A 14,124-nucleotide genomic window follows, 5' to 3' on the forward strand; every position below is an offset into this window, starting at 1 on the left:
GCAATCCTACCAACTGTTACAATCAAGGTGCTGCAAAGAGACAAACTTTTTTAATGTCAAAACCAAATTCTGTGGTTGTTTTCTGTGTTGACCTGACTTTGTAGCCTGCCTTTTTGTGGGTGTTTTTGTATATTCATTGGGATGTGAACTTTAAGAATAATGTCCCAGGCTTCCCTGGTGGCGCAGCGGTTGAGAGTCCGCCTGCTGATGGGGACACGGGTTTGTGCCCCGGTCCGGGAAGATCCCACATGCCGCGGAGCGGCTGGGCCCGTGAGCCATGGCCGCTGAGCCTGCGCATCCGGAGCCTGTGCTCCGCAACAGGAGAGGCCACAACAGTGAGAGGCCCGCGTACTGAAAAAAAAAAAAAAAAAAAAAAAAGAAAAGAATAATGTCCCTACACCACCTACCATTCTTAATTAAAAGTAGAGGTTCTTGAGATGTCCAAGGAGAGGAATTGGGGTTTGAAACTATTTTGAGTCTGAGAAGGGATAGGTGGGAACTCTTGTTGAAATAGACAGTTCAGACACTATACTGCAGTATCCACGACCTCATGAAAAGGAATTACCCAGAACTCAGATCAGTCCAAAAGGTTTGGAAACATTTCTATGTCTTCCCCTCACAATTAGGAAGTGGAAGCATGTGCAACATGGACCTCATGACAGGTGTGTGTTTTTTTTTTTTTTTTTTTCGGCTGTGTGCCGCTCGGCATGAGGGATGTTAGTTCTCCCACCAGGGATCGAACCTGTGCCCCCTGCATTGGGAGCGCGGAGTCTTAACCACTGGACTGCCAGGGAAGTCCCTACGTGACCCATCTTGATGTTTAATTTAGCTGATGATCATCACCATAACAGAATAACAGAGATTTATTGGCTTGATTCCAGAAATGAAAGTGCTATAAAAGTATATGTGTCTGTACATGAAGAAACACAAGTTTTGCCATAGAAACACTTAAAAATATATATGCACGTGTATCTTCTTCTTTCTGTTTGTATCATGTTTACTTTCCTTCACAGATACGTAATGCTAATTACTGTGGCGCTAACTTAATGTTTTCTGTTCCCAAATAGACCTCAGTCCGATAAAGAGAGTGTGAAGCTTCTCACTGTTAAGACAATTTCTCATGAGTCTGGTAAGCTCCCAGATTGTCGATTAGATGAAAAATGGTTATTTCAAAATCTAACTTGGATTTTGTTCATGTGAACATAACCAAAAAGCATAACTTCTCTAGAAAAACTCAATCATTAACTCCCAAGAAATACAAAATTCTCCTATGAAGGAAAGATGAGCCCTAGAAATATCATTTTTGGTAAGATTATTAGACCATCTGGCTTTTGGAGGTTGCATGCAGATGTGTTCTAAAGAATGGGTGGTGACTAGAGGCATTTTCTATTCTGCAGTAGTGGCAGAAAAAACACTAAGTATGCCGCAGGGTTTTTTTTAAAGTATTGCTGTTGTTTTGTTTCATTTTTGGTAATGGCTGTGTACAGTCAACTGGAACTAGGATTCATCAGTTAAAATGTATATCATATTTTATATCACTTCAAATACTTTAATTGAGCTTCTCAGTAAGGACAAAACACAATTTCCTACTGATAAAATTTACATTTCTTTTTTCTAGTTTCTTAGGTTTTGATTTTGTTTGGTTTGCAATCTAAAAAGATTTTCAAAATACAGATATGATTTGTATGAATTATATTTGTATCGAAAGCAATGAAAAATGAGATGCTAGTTTTTAAAAATTAAAAAAACACAGATTACGTTTTTGTTTTGAGTAAACAAAATATTTAAAACATCAATATGACAAAAAAATAAAAAGTAAATAAATAAAAATTATGAGTTTTATGAAACAATCTATGTGGCTCTAATTTAAATATCAAGTTACATCAAGATATTTACTATATTCAGTCCCCCCAATTTTACCTATACAAAATACTCCCACAATACATATGTTATGTGAAGTGAGAGCTATCAGATGATAAACATTATAAATATGTTGCAAAAACCGATTTTGTAAAACAAAAGGCTATAAATATAGTCCCAATTGAAGAGCAAGATATCAAAGGCTGAATAAGGTCCCCATTTCAGGTAGGAGATTCTAACTAGAACAAACTACAACAGATAAACAAAAGAGGTTGAAAAGCAAGGGCACCCAAAATCTGCAGCGACATGGCCAGATCCCTCGTGGGAGCCATTTTATTTTAAGAGAGACTTTCATTCTTGTATCTCTTACACATTTCTTTATTCCCACACTGTTCTATTGAAGGTAACCATATGAATGAATGAAAGAGTAAAATTCCTCCACAGGATAATTGGAAACCACTCACCAGTTTCTCCTGGCTGTTTACCAGCCTTGACTAAGTAGCTGAGCCTATTCTACTTGGTCAAGGAAAACCTCCAGGCAAGGAGACTAAACGTGAACCAGTCCTGAGTAAGGTTATGAAGGACCCGGAGTGCGACTACACCATTTATCAAGAAAAGTTCTCAGAATCTGCCTGTGACTTGTGAGCAGCATGACAACCTGTAATTTCATGCACACTCCTTTATCCCCTCGGGATTTAAACCGAACACTGGGCAGCTTCTAGGGGTCTCCAAGCTGTGGACCAGAAGCCTCCGTATAGGAGCCCTTGGCTCTCCTGGTGAGGAGGGGCCTGAGATCAGGATCACCTGTTCTGCTACCTGTTTCTACCAGGGAAATGACAACTGACACCAGAATCGCGGCTTTCAGGAGGGGGAATCCACAGAGAAACCTTGTGTTTCTTGGTTGCAAATTTGCTTTCTGATTCTTCTTCAAGGCCCAAGGATAATTCTGTGTAAGCTACTATCTCCCACCCTCATACTAACTGCAATAATAAGTGGGTAGATCACGGTGGGATAGTTAAGAAGACCCTTAACTACCCAAAGTTCCTTTGCTTCATAAGTAGCTTTTCAGGTCATAGGTCTAAGGAGGAAATATTAGTATGGAAATAATAAGATCTAGTCTCTGGTACTTTTATTTCTGCCAACCTCAAGTTAGGAAGCACACTTCTTTTAATAAAATAATCTCTCAAAAGTCAACCTAGCTGATTATAGAAAATATTTGGTAATGGGGAAAACTAAAATGGGTGACTCTGAGTTGATTTCAATAGCCTAGAACTGATAATCTAAAACAATGCCCTCCAAATTCTCTTTGTACTACCACAGTTTTTATTAAAGTCTGTCCACCATTAACAGGATTTGATGGTTCCTGAAACACCTGCAAACAAATCTCTTTCTACCTTCTTTCAAAACTTATTCAAATATGCTTTCGTTATAAAATTATGCTCACCACACTCAATAGAAATTACATTATTATAATTATTTTCACTTAAATATCTCTTCCCTAATAGTGACATCATTCTAAAATATAACTAGAATAGTCTGAAATGATTAGGTTTTATATAAGTTCACAGGTTTAGCCTAAATTTCCAGTATCTCCTATATAAAAATTTTTAAATAGTTAAAAAATACAGAAAAAGAATTTGATAGAATATGTGACTATTCACCACTCGGAACCGATGATTGTTACATATTTCATATTATGTGCTACATGGCCTAAGGGACATAGTATTAATTAATGCACCAGTGTGGGTAACAACATGAAATTTGAGATTCAATGGTCTTAAGAATTCATTGGATTGGTCAGTATGTCAATTTATAAACTCTGGTCTTATATCTCAAAATCAATTTTGCCATTTTAGAGGTCAATATATCATGTTTCCAAGGAAACAGAGCTCTGCAGCAACTCACCTTCAGGGGAATGCCAGTGGATGCTAAATTTTCTGGGTTTCTACAAGCCTCTATGTGTAATGGTTATTGTTCTGAGTATTTTCTCTGGATAAGACAGTTCCTTGCCTCAAGTCCTCCTCCTCTAATTGGCCATGGTGTTCATCCATCCACACTTCCTGCTTCTTCTAAATACGTTCTTTCTCAAGCAGGGTTCTTCCGTTGAAAATGTGGCCCATAACATTTAAAATTTGATTATTTCAATTGGGAGCTTTCTTTAATGTAAAAGAGAAAGCCTACTAGGGCATACACAAGAACGTGCTTTCAGAAAAAAATGAGCACCAAACATAGCAGATCACGGAGTCCTTTATGAGAACATATAAGATGCCACTCAGGTTTAGTAAGAAGTCTTCCAAGTTAAACATCCTCATGATTTACTACAAAATATACATGTGACATGATGCATTTTAAAGATGATTCCCACTTACACCACTCCTCAGAAAGTTAACGTACATTATCTCATTTTTAACATGTAAGGCTATACAAATATGAAGAAAATTGCCTAAATTAAGGAATACATGATTCCACAAAAGAAAGAAAATACTGTATCACTGAATTTAATTTCAAAGCATCACTTGGTTTTGAACTATTTGGAGGAAGAAAAAGCAGATCTGAATCCATTTATAATTTTCCTTTGCTTAGAAAACTCTGATAAGTTTTAATTACTTAAGATTAAGTTCCAACACTTTAGCACGTCTACAAGGCCTTTCATGATGTGCCAGATTTCACTTGCTCCAATTTTGAACCATTTAATAACATGTACTTCCCAGATGTCACTCATCTCCTATCCTCTGTGTTCCTCACTGAGCTCAAGCTCTTTTGAAGGAGGAGACAGCACCTTGGTCTCCTTTGTCACTCCCACCTCCCCTCCTACGCATTGTGGTAATTACATATTATTCATATATTATTAGTATACTAATACTAATTAGTATGTTATGGTAATTACTCATTAAATGTACAGTTACTTTTCTGTTTATTTATGTTTTACAAACGTTCATTAACAACTGGAAATGAACAACTGTAAAGATGAGGGAAAGATTCATAGATGTATAAAACCATACAGAGATTCGGCATCTGTCTTCACAGCCCTTCAATAGTTGTTGCGTCAATCTCTGCATTTACACCAAGACTTCCTTGACTGTCCCAGCTGTACGTGGTCTTTCTCTCCTCTAACTGTTGATTGGCAAGCATGCACTACTGCCTTGAATATCTCTTCGTGGCTTAAACTGCCATTTTAATATTTGACCACGTTATGCATAATGGAGAATGGGGGAAAATGGAGAATAGAAAAGAATTAAAAATTACTTATGAGAGAAAACCTTGATATGATCAGTATTGGCATTTGGTGTATTTCTTTCCAGTTGTTTTTTTCTAGGTGTATATGTACTTTGTTTGCTTTTACCGCATATATCATTATTGTAACTGTTATTTGATTCATATGGTTATTGAATCTTTCCACACTTTCTATTCCCAGTTAGACAGACTTTGGGAGGTATTAAGAATTGAAGTTTTTCATATGATTTGTTTTACATGACTCTGGCAGACAGTAGGGGTTCAATAAATGTTTCTTTTGTTTACTTCTTATTCCTGTACTTTATAGCCATGGATTCCAGGACATGCCGTGCTTTTTGTTAAATAAACAGTAGTGAGCAAAGGGTTGTAGTGGGGCAGGGGCTGTGAGGGCTGTTGCTCTGAGCCTGACATTTTTTGAAGCAGAAGACTTGAGGAACTCTTGAAGGGGAGCCCCAGGTTTGTTCTTCTTAGGTCTCTGGTACTATTTACTATCACCATGACAGTGCAGGTAATGGGTGACATCAATGGAGTCCCCAGAAGACTGGTTTCTTAGCTGGCAGATAAAAGCTGGAGCAAAACAATGACATTTGTTCTCAAAGCTGGACACTTGGACCCATACTGCTTTTATATAATGTGACTGCTGTTGTTACTTGAATGTACATGAAAGACACAGGTAATGTGAAATGCTTTGAACACAAATCCAAGAGCAAGTAAAAATGCTTGGGGGCTTCCCTGCTGGCGCAGTGGTTAAGAATCCACCTGCCAATGCAGGGGACACAGGTTCGAGCCCTGGGCCGGGAAGATCCCACATGCCACAGAGCAACTAAGCTCATGTGCCACAACTCCTGAGCCCGCGTGCCTAGAGCCCGTGCTCTGCAACAAGAGAAGCCACCGCAATGAGAAGCCTGAGTGAGCACCTCAATGAAGAGCAGCCCCTGCTCGCCGCAACTAAAGAAAGCCCCCGTGCAGCAACGACGACCAAAATTAAATTAAATAAATAAATTTTTTAAAAAAGTGCTTGGGGCCTCTCAGCTCCCCAACATCCTAAGTTAATATTTATCTTAACTTATTTATCTTTAAAATATTTATCTTTATATTGATGATGGAATAACATGGTTATTTTGAGCAATGTTCCCTGTGCTGCTTTGTATGTCACCAAAGTATTCATGTTGGCCTATAAATTCATTTTCACAAAACTCTCACTGAATTATCTAAACAAAGGACCCTAGAATGTTTTCCTGATAAAATGGCATTTTAAATATATGATGTAGTTTTGCTCAGGCAGAGCCAGCTTATGGAACAAGCAAAATTCAATAACTTACTCCCTAGGGCGCCTCTCTTGCTATCACCTCCCAACTCACACCCCCATCTGCAGGGAGTGAGTTAGCATTGCTCCTCTAGGGTAAAAATAAACAATGGCCGAATAAAGCTCATAAATCTTGGTGAACCATTTCCAGGCAATACCAAGAGGTAAGTTGTGGCTCTAATGACGTTCTTGAAGGGAAATTGGACTTTCCTTGAAAAACAGAAAACAAGCCAAAAAACTTTTATTTTCATCGTTATTCACTCTCTGAGCTTATAGATCAAAGCATATCTTCTGCTTTTAGGTGAGCACTCTGCACAAGGAAAAACCAAGAACTGACAGCTTGATGAATCCTCTCCACACCTGGGCGATAAATATGTAAGTTCCCTAATTCCACTCACTGAGATACTCGTTAATATCTGTTTCGTTAGCCTGCTGCAGCCCAGATTATTTTTAAAGACTTTTATAACCTGAAAAGTTAATAGCTTGTGTCAGTTAAACTATCATTTTCTGTTTGTCTAAAAACAAACTCTAAGAACACTTGCCAGAGAAATAAATGTCTGGGGGGCTGTAGAAGATTCTTCCAGTTGCCCTGCCTACCTCAGGAATGATACAATTCCTCCTTTCTGCCTGTTGGTAATGCTTCCTCATAGATGCAGTTTGCCTCTGCCTGGGTCAGCATATATATACTTAACAGTGGCAGTTAGACAGGGTTCTATTGCTAAGGAAGATTTGCAGGACCCAAAATGACAGTAAAAAAAAAAAATAGTATATGACATAGGAGCTGCATTAAGGTAAGAATGTGCATCACAGCCAAAGGCTGGCTCAGGGAGAGGGGTCCAGAGATTCCAGGTGGGAGGTCCAATTGTCCTCTCTCAGTAAGAACCGTACCCAGATGTACTTTCTCTCTGGAGCCAGGAACCATGGATGTGTGCACAAAGTACCTCAAACAAGGTGATCCAAAATGCACTCTCAGCTGGGGTGTCTTATACAGTAAGTTCCCCGCATATGAACCTTCAAGTTGCGAACTTTCCAAGACGCAAACATGCGTTCCATCAACGTCAGGCATGAGTGAAACTGCACTCTGTCTCCTATTCCTAACGACCTTTCAGCTCTACCATCTCCCACCTCCTCTCCCTCCTCCAGTCAGTAACTCCTCTTGCCTGTTCACTCGATGCCGGCCCCTGTAGGCCAGCTGTGGTCCTGTACTACTGTACTTTTCAAGGTACTGTACTGTAAGAGTAAAAATGTTTCCTTCATTTTTTGTTTTTTTTAATGTATTATTTGTGTGAAAAGTATTATAAACCTATGACAGTACAGTACTATACAGCTGATTGTGTTAGTTGGGTACCTAGGCTAACTTTGTTGGACTTACGAACAAACTGGACTTACGAACACACTCTTGGAACGGAACTCGTTAGTATATAGGGAACTTACAGTACCCAGATGGTCATGTAGGTACATTCTTGCTGTATAACTAGATGAGCAACAGAGCCCTCCAGGTGTCTCAATGAGACCAGATGCAAGGTGATCAATCTCATTACATTAATTGTTAATCAATGAATAACTGAAGCCTCTCAAAACTATGATCACAAGCAACTGCTATTCTGTGTGTTCCATTCTTTGACCAGGAGTCAGTGCAATGCAGGTACATGTCTTATTTCAGTAAAACAACTCAGCCCGATTTCAGGCCTGCTGGAATTAACCTTTCCAGCTTAGCATGGGACCGTCTTTTGCTTTTCTAGAATTGGGTAAGAAAAGTTTCTTTTGACTTATTTTTCACAAGCAGCATTGATTAAGTGCCCTCACAATTAGGGTTTGATAATTTTTAGAACCTGCAGAGAAATTTACCCTTTAGCAACTAATAGTAAAAAAGCAAAAGAACAGATTAATAGGTGTATGCCCAGAATTGGCCTACACACGATGGTAGTCACTCTGGGTAGCGTCCGGGGGGAATATCATTGTTATGCCCACTACCTATGTCTACTTCCCAGCACAAAGACAGTGCTGTTATGGATACTCAGCCAGTGTTTATTGAATAAATGATGCCAGCCATGCTTCTCTGGCCAGGAGCAGGAGACGTAAACAAAGGAGTGTCATCCAGACATGCATCAGTGTCAGAATTTCATCCTTGTCTAGCCAGCAAGGGGTGGGTTAGGATGAGAGCAATCTGGGCCTTTGCCTATCCTTTTGCAATGCACTCTTTCAGATGCAAGATTCAAGAACCTGAGAAGTGTGAGAAATTTGTGGAGACGTGGTCCAGCCCTCTCTAGTATATGGCAAGCTTCCTTCCGTACAAGCTATGGTTTCTTTGCAATCCTGTGGCTAGTAAAAGGATGCTTTCCAGATTGTTAAAATGCTCAAATCTTAGTGACTAATTGTCCAGTTTGGAGGAAGAAGAAGTCTTCTGTTCAGTTGGAAAGAGAAAGAAAGAAAAAGTCTCTATGCAGGAGACAGTCTCTATACAGAAGAAAAGGAAGAGTACTGACCCAAACAAGCTCAACAAAATGAATTATTATCCAACTCCCATTCCTTTCAATTTTTGTACTTGAAAAAATATTCCTAGCCTCTAATCTCATGTCTTTTGATTTGCAGAGGTAAATAGCTTCTGTTGACTTTCTGAGTAATTGTGGAATTACATAACAATGTTCTGAAGAGTAAAGATGAAAGTAATGGGAAGAAACATATTTGAAATTGGTCAGTTCTATTGTCTATTTGTCTTACTCTTTTTCAATATATTTCTATTAGCAACCATTGTACTTTAAATGTAGTAACCGCTGAGTACTTGCTTTCTCCTAGAAATCAGATATCACCTAGAAATAAGATATCAACTCGGAAATTCAGGATAAATAGGAATGCATTTATCAGAACTAGAAGTTGAGAAAAGAAATTGAGAAGTCTTTGGATTGGTATGCAACCGCAAACACTGATATGGAAACATTCACTCATGTTAAAATTTTTCACCTCAGGATACATTTCTAGATGTATTTAATGCTGCTGCTTCGTATAAAGATCATCTATTTTGTGCTGACTGTTATATTTAATGGAATTCCAAAATACCTTTAATCTATGACCCTTGCCCTCTCTGCAAAGCTTTGTCTAGTGAGAACATGAAATCGCACATAAGAAATAAGAAAATAGAGAAAAAAATTAAAAAGCTATATGGGCATGATTGATACAATTGATCAATTCAATCTAGTTCTAAAATCTCTTAAGACTTTTATGTCAACAAGAGGAAGGTTGATAGGAGTTTCAAAAACTATTATCTTTCACTGCAGATTTATTGCTATATTTAGGGACCATAATTTATTTAGAATAAGAAAATGATTATTTTAGTTTAAACTTTCCCTGTATAATTCATTTTCCTCCCAGCTATTAGCTGATACCTCCCTCAAAATGGTTATTAGTACAAAAGTAACTTGGGGTAAGTTTTGAAGGCCGCTGGAATCAAAGATTAGAGATACATTAGCTGTATGTACTTCTATACATATTTGTGCTCACTTGTAATGCAAATATGCTCTGTTATCTTCTTCTGAGATTAATTCTTTTATGACAAGAGATTAATTATTTTATGACAAAGTGACAAGGGATTGATTTGCTGTTACATAGGACTTCTGCTAAGGCCAGAATTTTTATGCCAAAATGTAGAGCAGGAAAGCACATCCTTTTCTTACTGATGCCAACAAATGGTCTGAACAAATTGGTTAATAATGAGTGTGAAGGGACATTAGCTAATAATATCTATATGGGGAAAATATATTAAAAAACTAAATGTAAAAAAAAGAAGAAAAATTTGTTAGGTTGTGTTATGTGTCTGATTAAGAATTTTCAGACCAGGAAACAATATAACACAATGGAAATAATAGGAATTCTACTACATCATGACTTAAAATTTCCAAACATAAAAATTATCATAAAGAAAACTATAAATTATAAATTGGGAATCTGTTTGTCATAAATATGAGACCAATTCATTAGTATTTTAAATATACAAAGACAGTTATACACATCAGAAATTTTTTAAATGAGCAAAGGCCAGGAACAGGCAATTCACAGAGGAGGAAATAAAAATGGTAATATAAAATGATAGAAGAGTTCCTGTACTATTACTAATCAAAAATGGAATTAAGACCAAAAAAATTATAACCTTCAATTACTTGAGTTTTCCTTCTTCTAATTTTTAAAAATCATACTGGTGAAGCAAATAGTACATGCTGCATTTGACAGTATAAATTGGATTAACTGGATTAATCTTTCCAAAGAGCAGTTTGGTAATATTCACTAAGAGACTTAAAATATTCACATTTGTCACCTAGTAATTTCACTTTTAGGAAATTTTCAAAAGGAAATTATCTGAAATGTGATTAAAGATTAATATACAAAGAATGGTAGCAAACATTTAGAAACAGCATGTCCAGTGGTATGGAAATTTCAGATAAATTAGGTATGATCCAATCAATGACATTATACAACTAGCAAAAGTGATTATCAAGACAATTTTTAAATTGCATGTAGACATGTCCAAGATATATCTTAAATGAGGGGAAAAACAATTTTAGAACTGAAAAGAAAGTCTTTTGATTGTTCTGAGAGCAATCCTGTGCTTTAGAAGGGAGGAGACCTACTGCCACCTGGCCGCTCCCTCTCCAGTAGGTCTCCTGTCCGTTCTGTTCCAAGCCACCTGCCAGTTTAAGAAGTGAGGGGGAGTTTCAGATCAACGAAGAACCAAGGGGCAGCAAGACCAATAACTTGTATGAAAGATCCTCAACAAAGTGGAATGTTACCCATTTCTATTTTTCTTGCAGATGCAATTCACTGTACTTCTGTACTTTTCTAAATGATACCCTTGATAATCTAAAAGCATCTTGGTGAACTTCCAGAAAAGCTTAACATGTTCTTCAATTATTTTTCTTACATTTTAAAATGAAGAATGAGGGCTAAAAAGAAAACATCACAAGTAAAGCAAGATTTATTTTCTGATCCTAGTCTATGGCCTTCAACAAATTTCTTTATAATGCTTTGCAGTAGGTTCCACATCTATAAAACCAGGATAGAATGACCTTTGCTCCTAGAACCATTGTGCTTCTTTGCTTATAAAGTGTTGTCAATATGATTAAAGAATCTATCATGGGGGCTTCCCTGGTGGCGCAGTGGTTGAGAGCCAGCCTGCCAATGCAGGGGACACGGATTCGTGCCCCGGTCCGGGAGGATCCCACATGCCGCGGAGCGGCTGGGCCCGTGAGCCATGGCCGCTGAGCCTGCGCGTCCGGAGCCTGTGCTCCGCAACGGGAGAGGCCACAACAGTGAGAGGCCCACGTACCGCAAAAAAAAATAAAAAATAAAAAAAATAAAGAAAAAAGAAATGCCCTGCTTTACAGTCCTTTCCACAGACTAAGGCTTGATCTGGATCCTATGTCCACTCTCTGTTCTTCCAACTGTCCCGCAAGACACAGTAACCAGTGTCCGGCTCCCGCACTGCAAGGCAGCAACGCAACCGTCCCTAGCAAAGGTCCTGCCTCACCGACCATGCCATGAGGGAGCAAGATGCAGGTCTCCACGCTGGTCCACTGCCCACCCTCACCCCCACCATATCATCCTCCTCCCAGACTCCAGCAAACCACCAGCACTGCCATCAGCAGCACGACAGCACCTACCCCGCCATGCCGGGCATGTGCCCCTTTCCCAGTTAAAGCACAGAAGCTTCCATCTCCTGCTGTTTCGGGGCGCCAATAAAGTTCTTTCTGTACCGCAAACAAGAAAACCCAAAGTAATAAACCAAAGCCCTGACTCTCCTTTCTGTGAAGGAGAAGTGCAGAGTTGCCTCTTCACTCTTCTCCCTGATAAGTACACGGAAGCAAAGCATGAAAGTTGCCAATCAATTCCTTAATTACTCACATTGTTACCGCAAGCAACAGACCTCAAACGATGTCGCGTTAGTGATAGGGTGCGGTGAAGTGCTTTAATCAGAAGAGGAATACGATGAGATTTGTGCTTGAGACACATCACTCAGTGTTCAGTGTGGAAGATTAATTCAACAGGAGTAAGACTGGAAGGGGAGAGGTCAGAGGGCTATTCCAGTATTCCCCGGGAAAAGAACAAGGGCTTCACCAGGTCTGCAGATACAGTAGGGATACAGAGGAAGAGGCAGAATAGAATAAAGAATTGTCTGGAAGGTGACATTCTCCAGAGGTAGGGATTGTGTGAATGTAGGCATTGGGGAAGGAGAACTATTAGGGGTATAGATTATGCCCACACATCTAGCATGAGTGCCCGGATGGATCATGAAGGTAAGAGCAAAGATTGGAATTACGGAGCGAGAGGGAATAGGTTTGGGAGGCAGTCTAGTGGGTTTCCTTTCAGACTTGTTGAGGTTGAAGTGCTTATGAGACATTCCAGTGACTCTACTGGGTGGAAAAACTCAGCTGGTCGCTAACATTTCTTACCAAGGGATGGTGTCCCCAGCATCTCTACGTCTTCACTTTCTTGGAATCTGACCTTTTTTGTTTCCCCCTTTCCCACCCCACAGGCTTACTCTTCAGCTTCTGTGTTCCTCGGTTAGAAAGGGAGAAAGCCCTGTGGATTCAATCCTGACCTCCAATCCTGCTCGCCAGTATGCACCTGTCCCAATAAAGTGATGTCCAGATGACACGCAATAATCTAAGAGAACTGGAAACCATCCTGGGCCTCTCCTGTCCTTTAAGATGTGAAAAAACACATTACCACATTTTATAGGAACATTCCTAGGGGAGGGAATTTTAGGAGGGGCATCTGTGAGCAGGTAACCTGACAGCCCAGGCAGGTGCCTTCACTGATGAAATGACTGTCCCTTGAGTTTAGAGTTTTCAGAACTAACATTTCTTATCCACGGAGACTTTCCTACTTTCTCAGTGTTCTTTTATTACCTAACGTTTGTATTTATTGTTTTCTACTATGTTAATGCAGGGAAAATTTGCAAGTGTATTATTAAATATTGGGTCAAAATCCTGCCATGCCACTTTGTACATAAAGATATTTTATTCATACTTACATGTGTTACTTTTCATGAATAATTGCTGTACTCAACACACTAAAAATATGATAATATGACTGTGAAAATGGCAATGATATTGTCTTCCCATAATTATGAGTATTTTTGGATTGATTATTAGACTATGAGAGCTCACTAATGAAAGGCATCTAATAAGTGAGAAAGGGACAAAGGATTCACGTATCAGACCCTGTTCAAGGGAAGTCAATTTACCATTTCTTTGGTCTTTCTCTTTGTAATTCACACTATGTGACAAGGATGTAAGGGCATTTATGACACTGTACTGCATTCATTATGAAGATAACAGGACTGTGATTTTTCATAATCGATTTGATTGACACTATCTCTGTGCATTTTTATTTTCTTTTAGAAATGTATTGATTTGTTCTAGCAATCATTCTTAAATCTCCAGTTTGTAGAAACCAACATTTCATAAATACATAATTGTGATATTATTTTTCAGTGTATCACTTTCCTAAAAATACCATATGATTATAGCTGCCGCTCCATCAGGGTCAAATTCTTCTGTTGAAGGCTGAATGATAAACCTTGACCACTCCTTGGACACAAGGGATCAAGACATCATGATGGCTGAAGTTCTGTGGAAAGTTTTGGAACGAAAACGCTGCCTGGGGCAGCTCTTTAACTTTTATGATTGCCTAAGCTGACTTCAGTGCTAAATTATCCTAGTGATACGAGG

At 38.8% G+C, this 14,124-nt stretch overlaps 1 protein-coding gene across 2 annotated transcripts in view; it reads left to right on the forward strand.

Annotated features, from left to right (window-relative positions):
* EMCN (endomucin) overlaps nt 1-13,881 on the forward strand; it is a 93,560-nt gene extending 79,679 nt beyond the window's left edge. The window contains exons 10-13 of one of the 2 annotated variants that reach the window (XR_004350148.1): nt 1,068-1,129; nt 6,702-6,775; nt 8,993-9,094; nt 12,924-13,881. Coding sequence is in view for 1 of the 2 variants with exons in the window: in XM_032633602.1 (XP_032489493.1) it covers nt 1,068-1,129; nt 6,702-6,736 (97 nt within the window). In the remaining variant the exon portion in view is untranslated. The remainder of the gene's footprint in view (nt 1-1,067; nt 1,130-6,701; nt 6,776-8,992; nt 9,095-12,923) is intronic. The other variant, XM_032633602.1, reaches the window with a different exon arrangement.
* Nucleotides 13,882-14,124: the final 243 nt, after the last annotated feature.

Source organism: Phocoena sinus, chromosome 5 (genome assembly GCF_008692025.1).
Source record: "Phocoena sinus isolate mPhoSin1 chromosome 5, mPhoSin1.pri, whole genome shotgun sequence".
Taxonomy (NCBI): Eukaryota; Metazoa; Chordata; class Mammalia; order Artiodactyla; family Phocoenidae; genus Phocoena; species Phocoena sinus.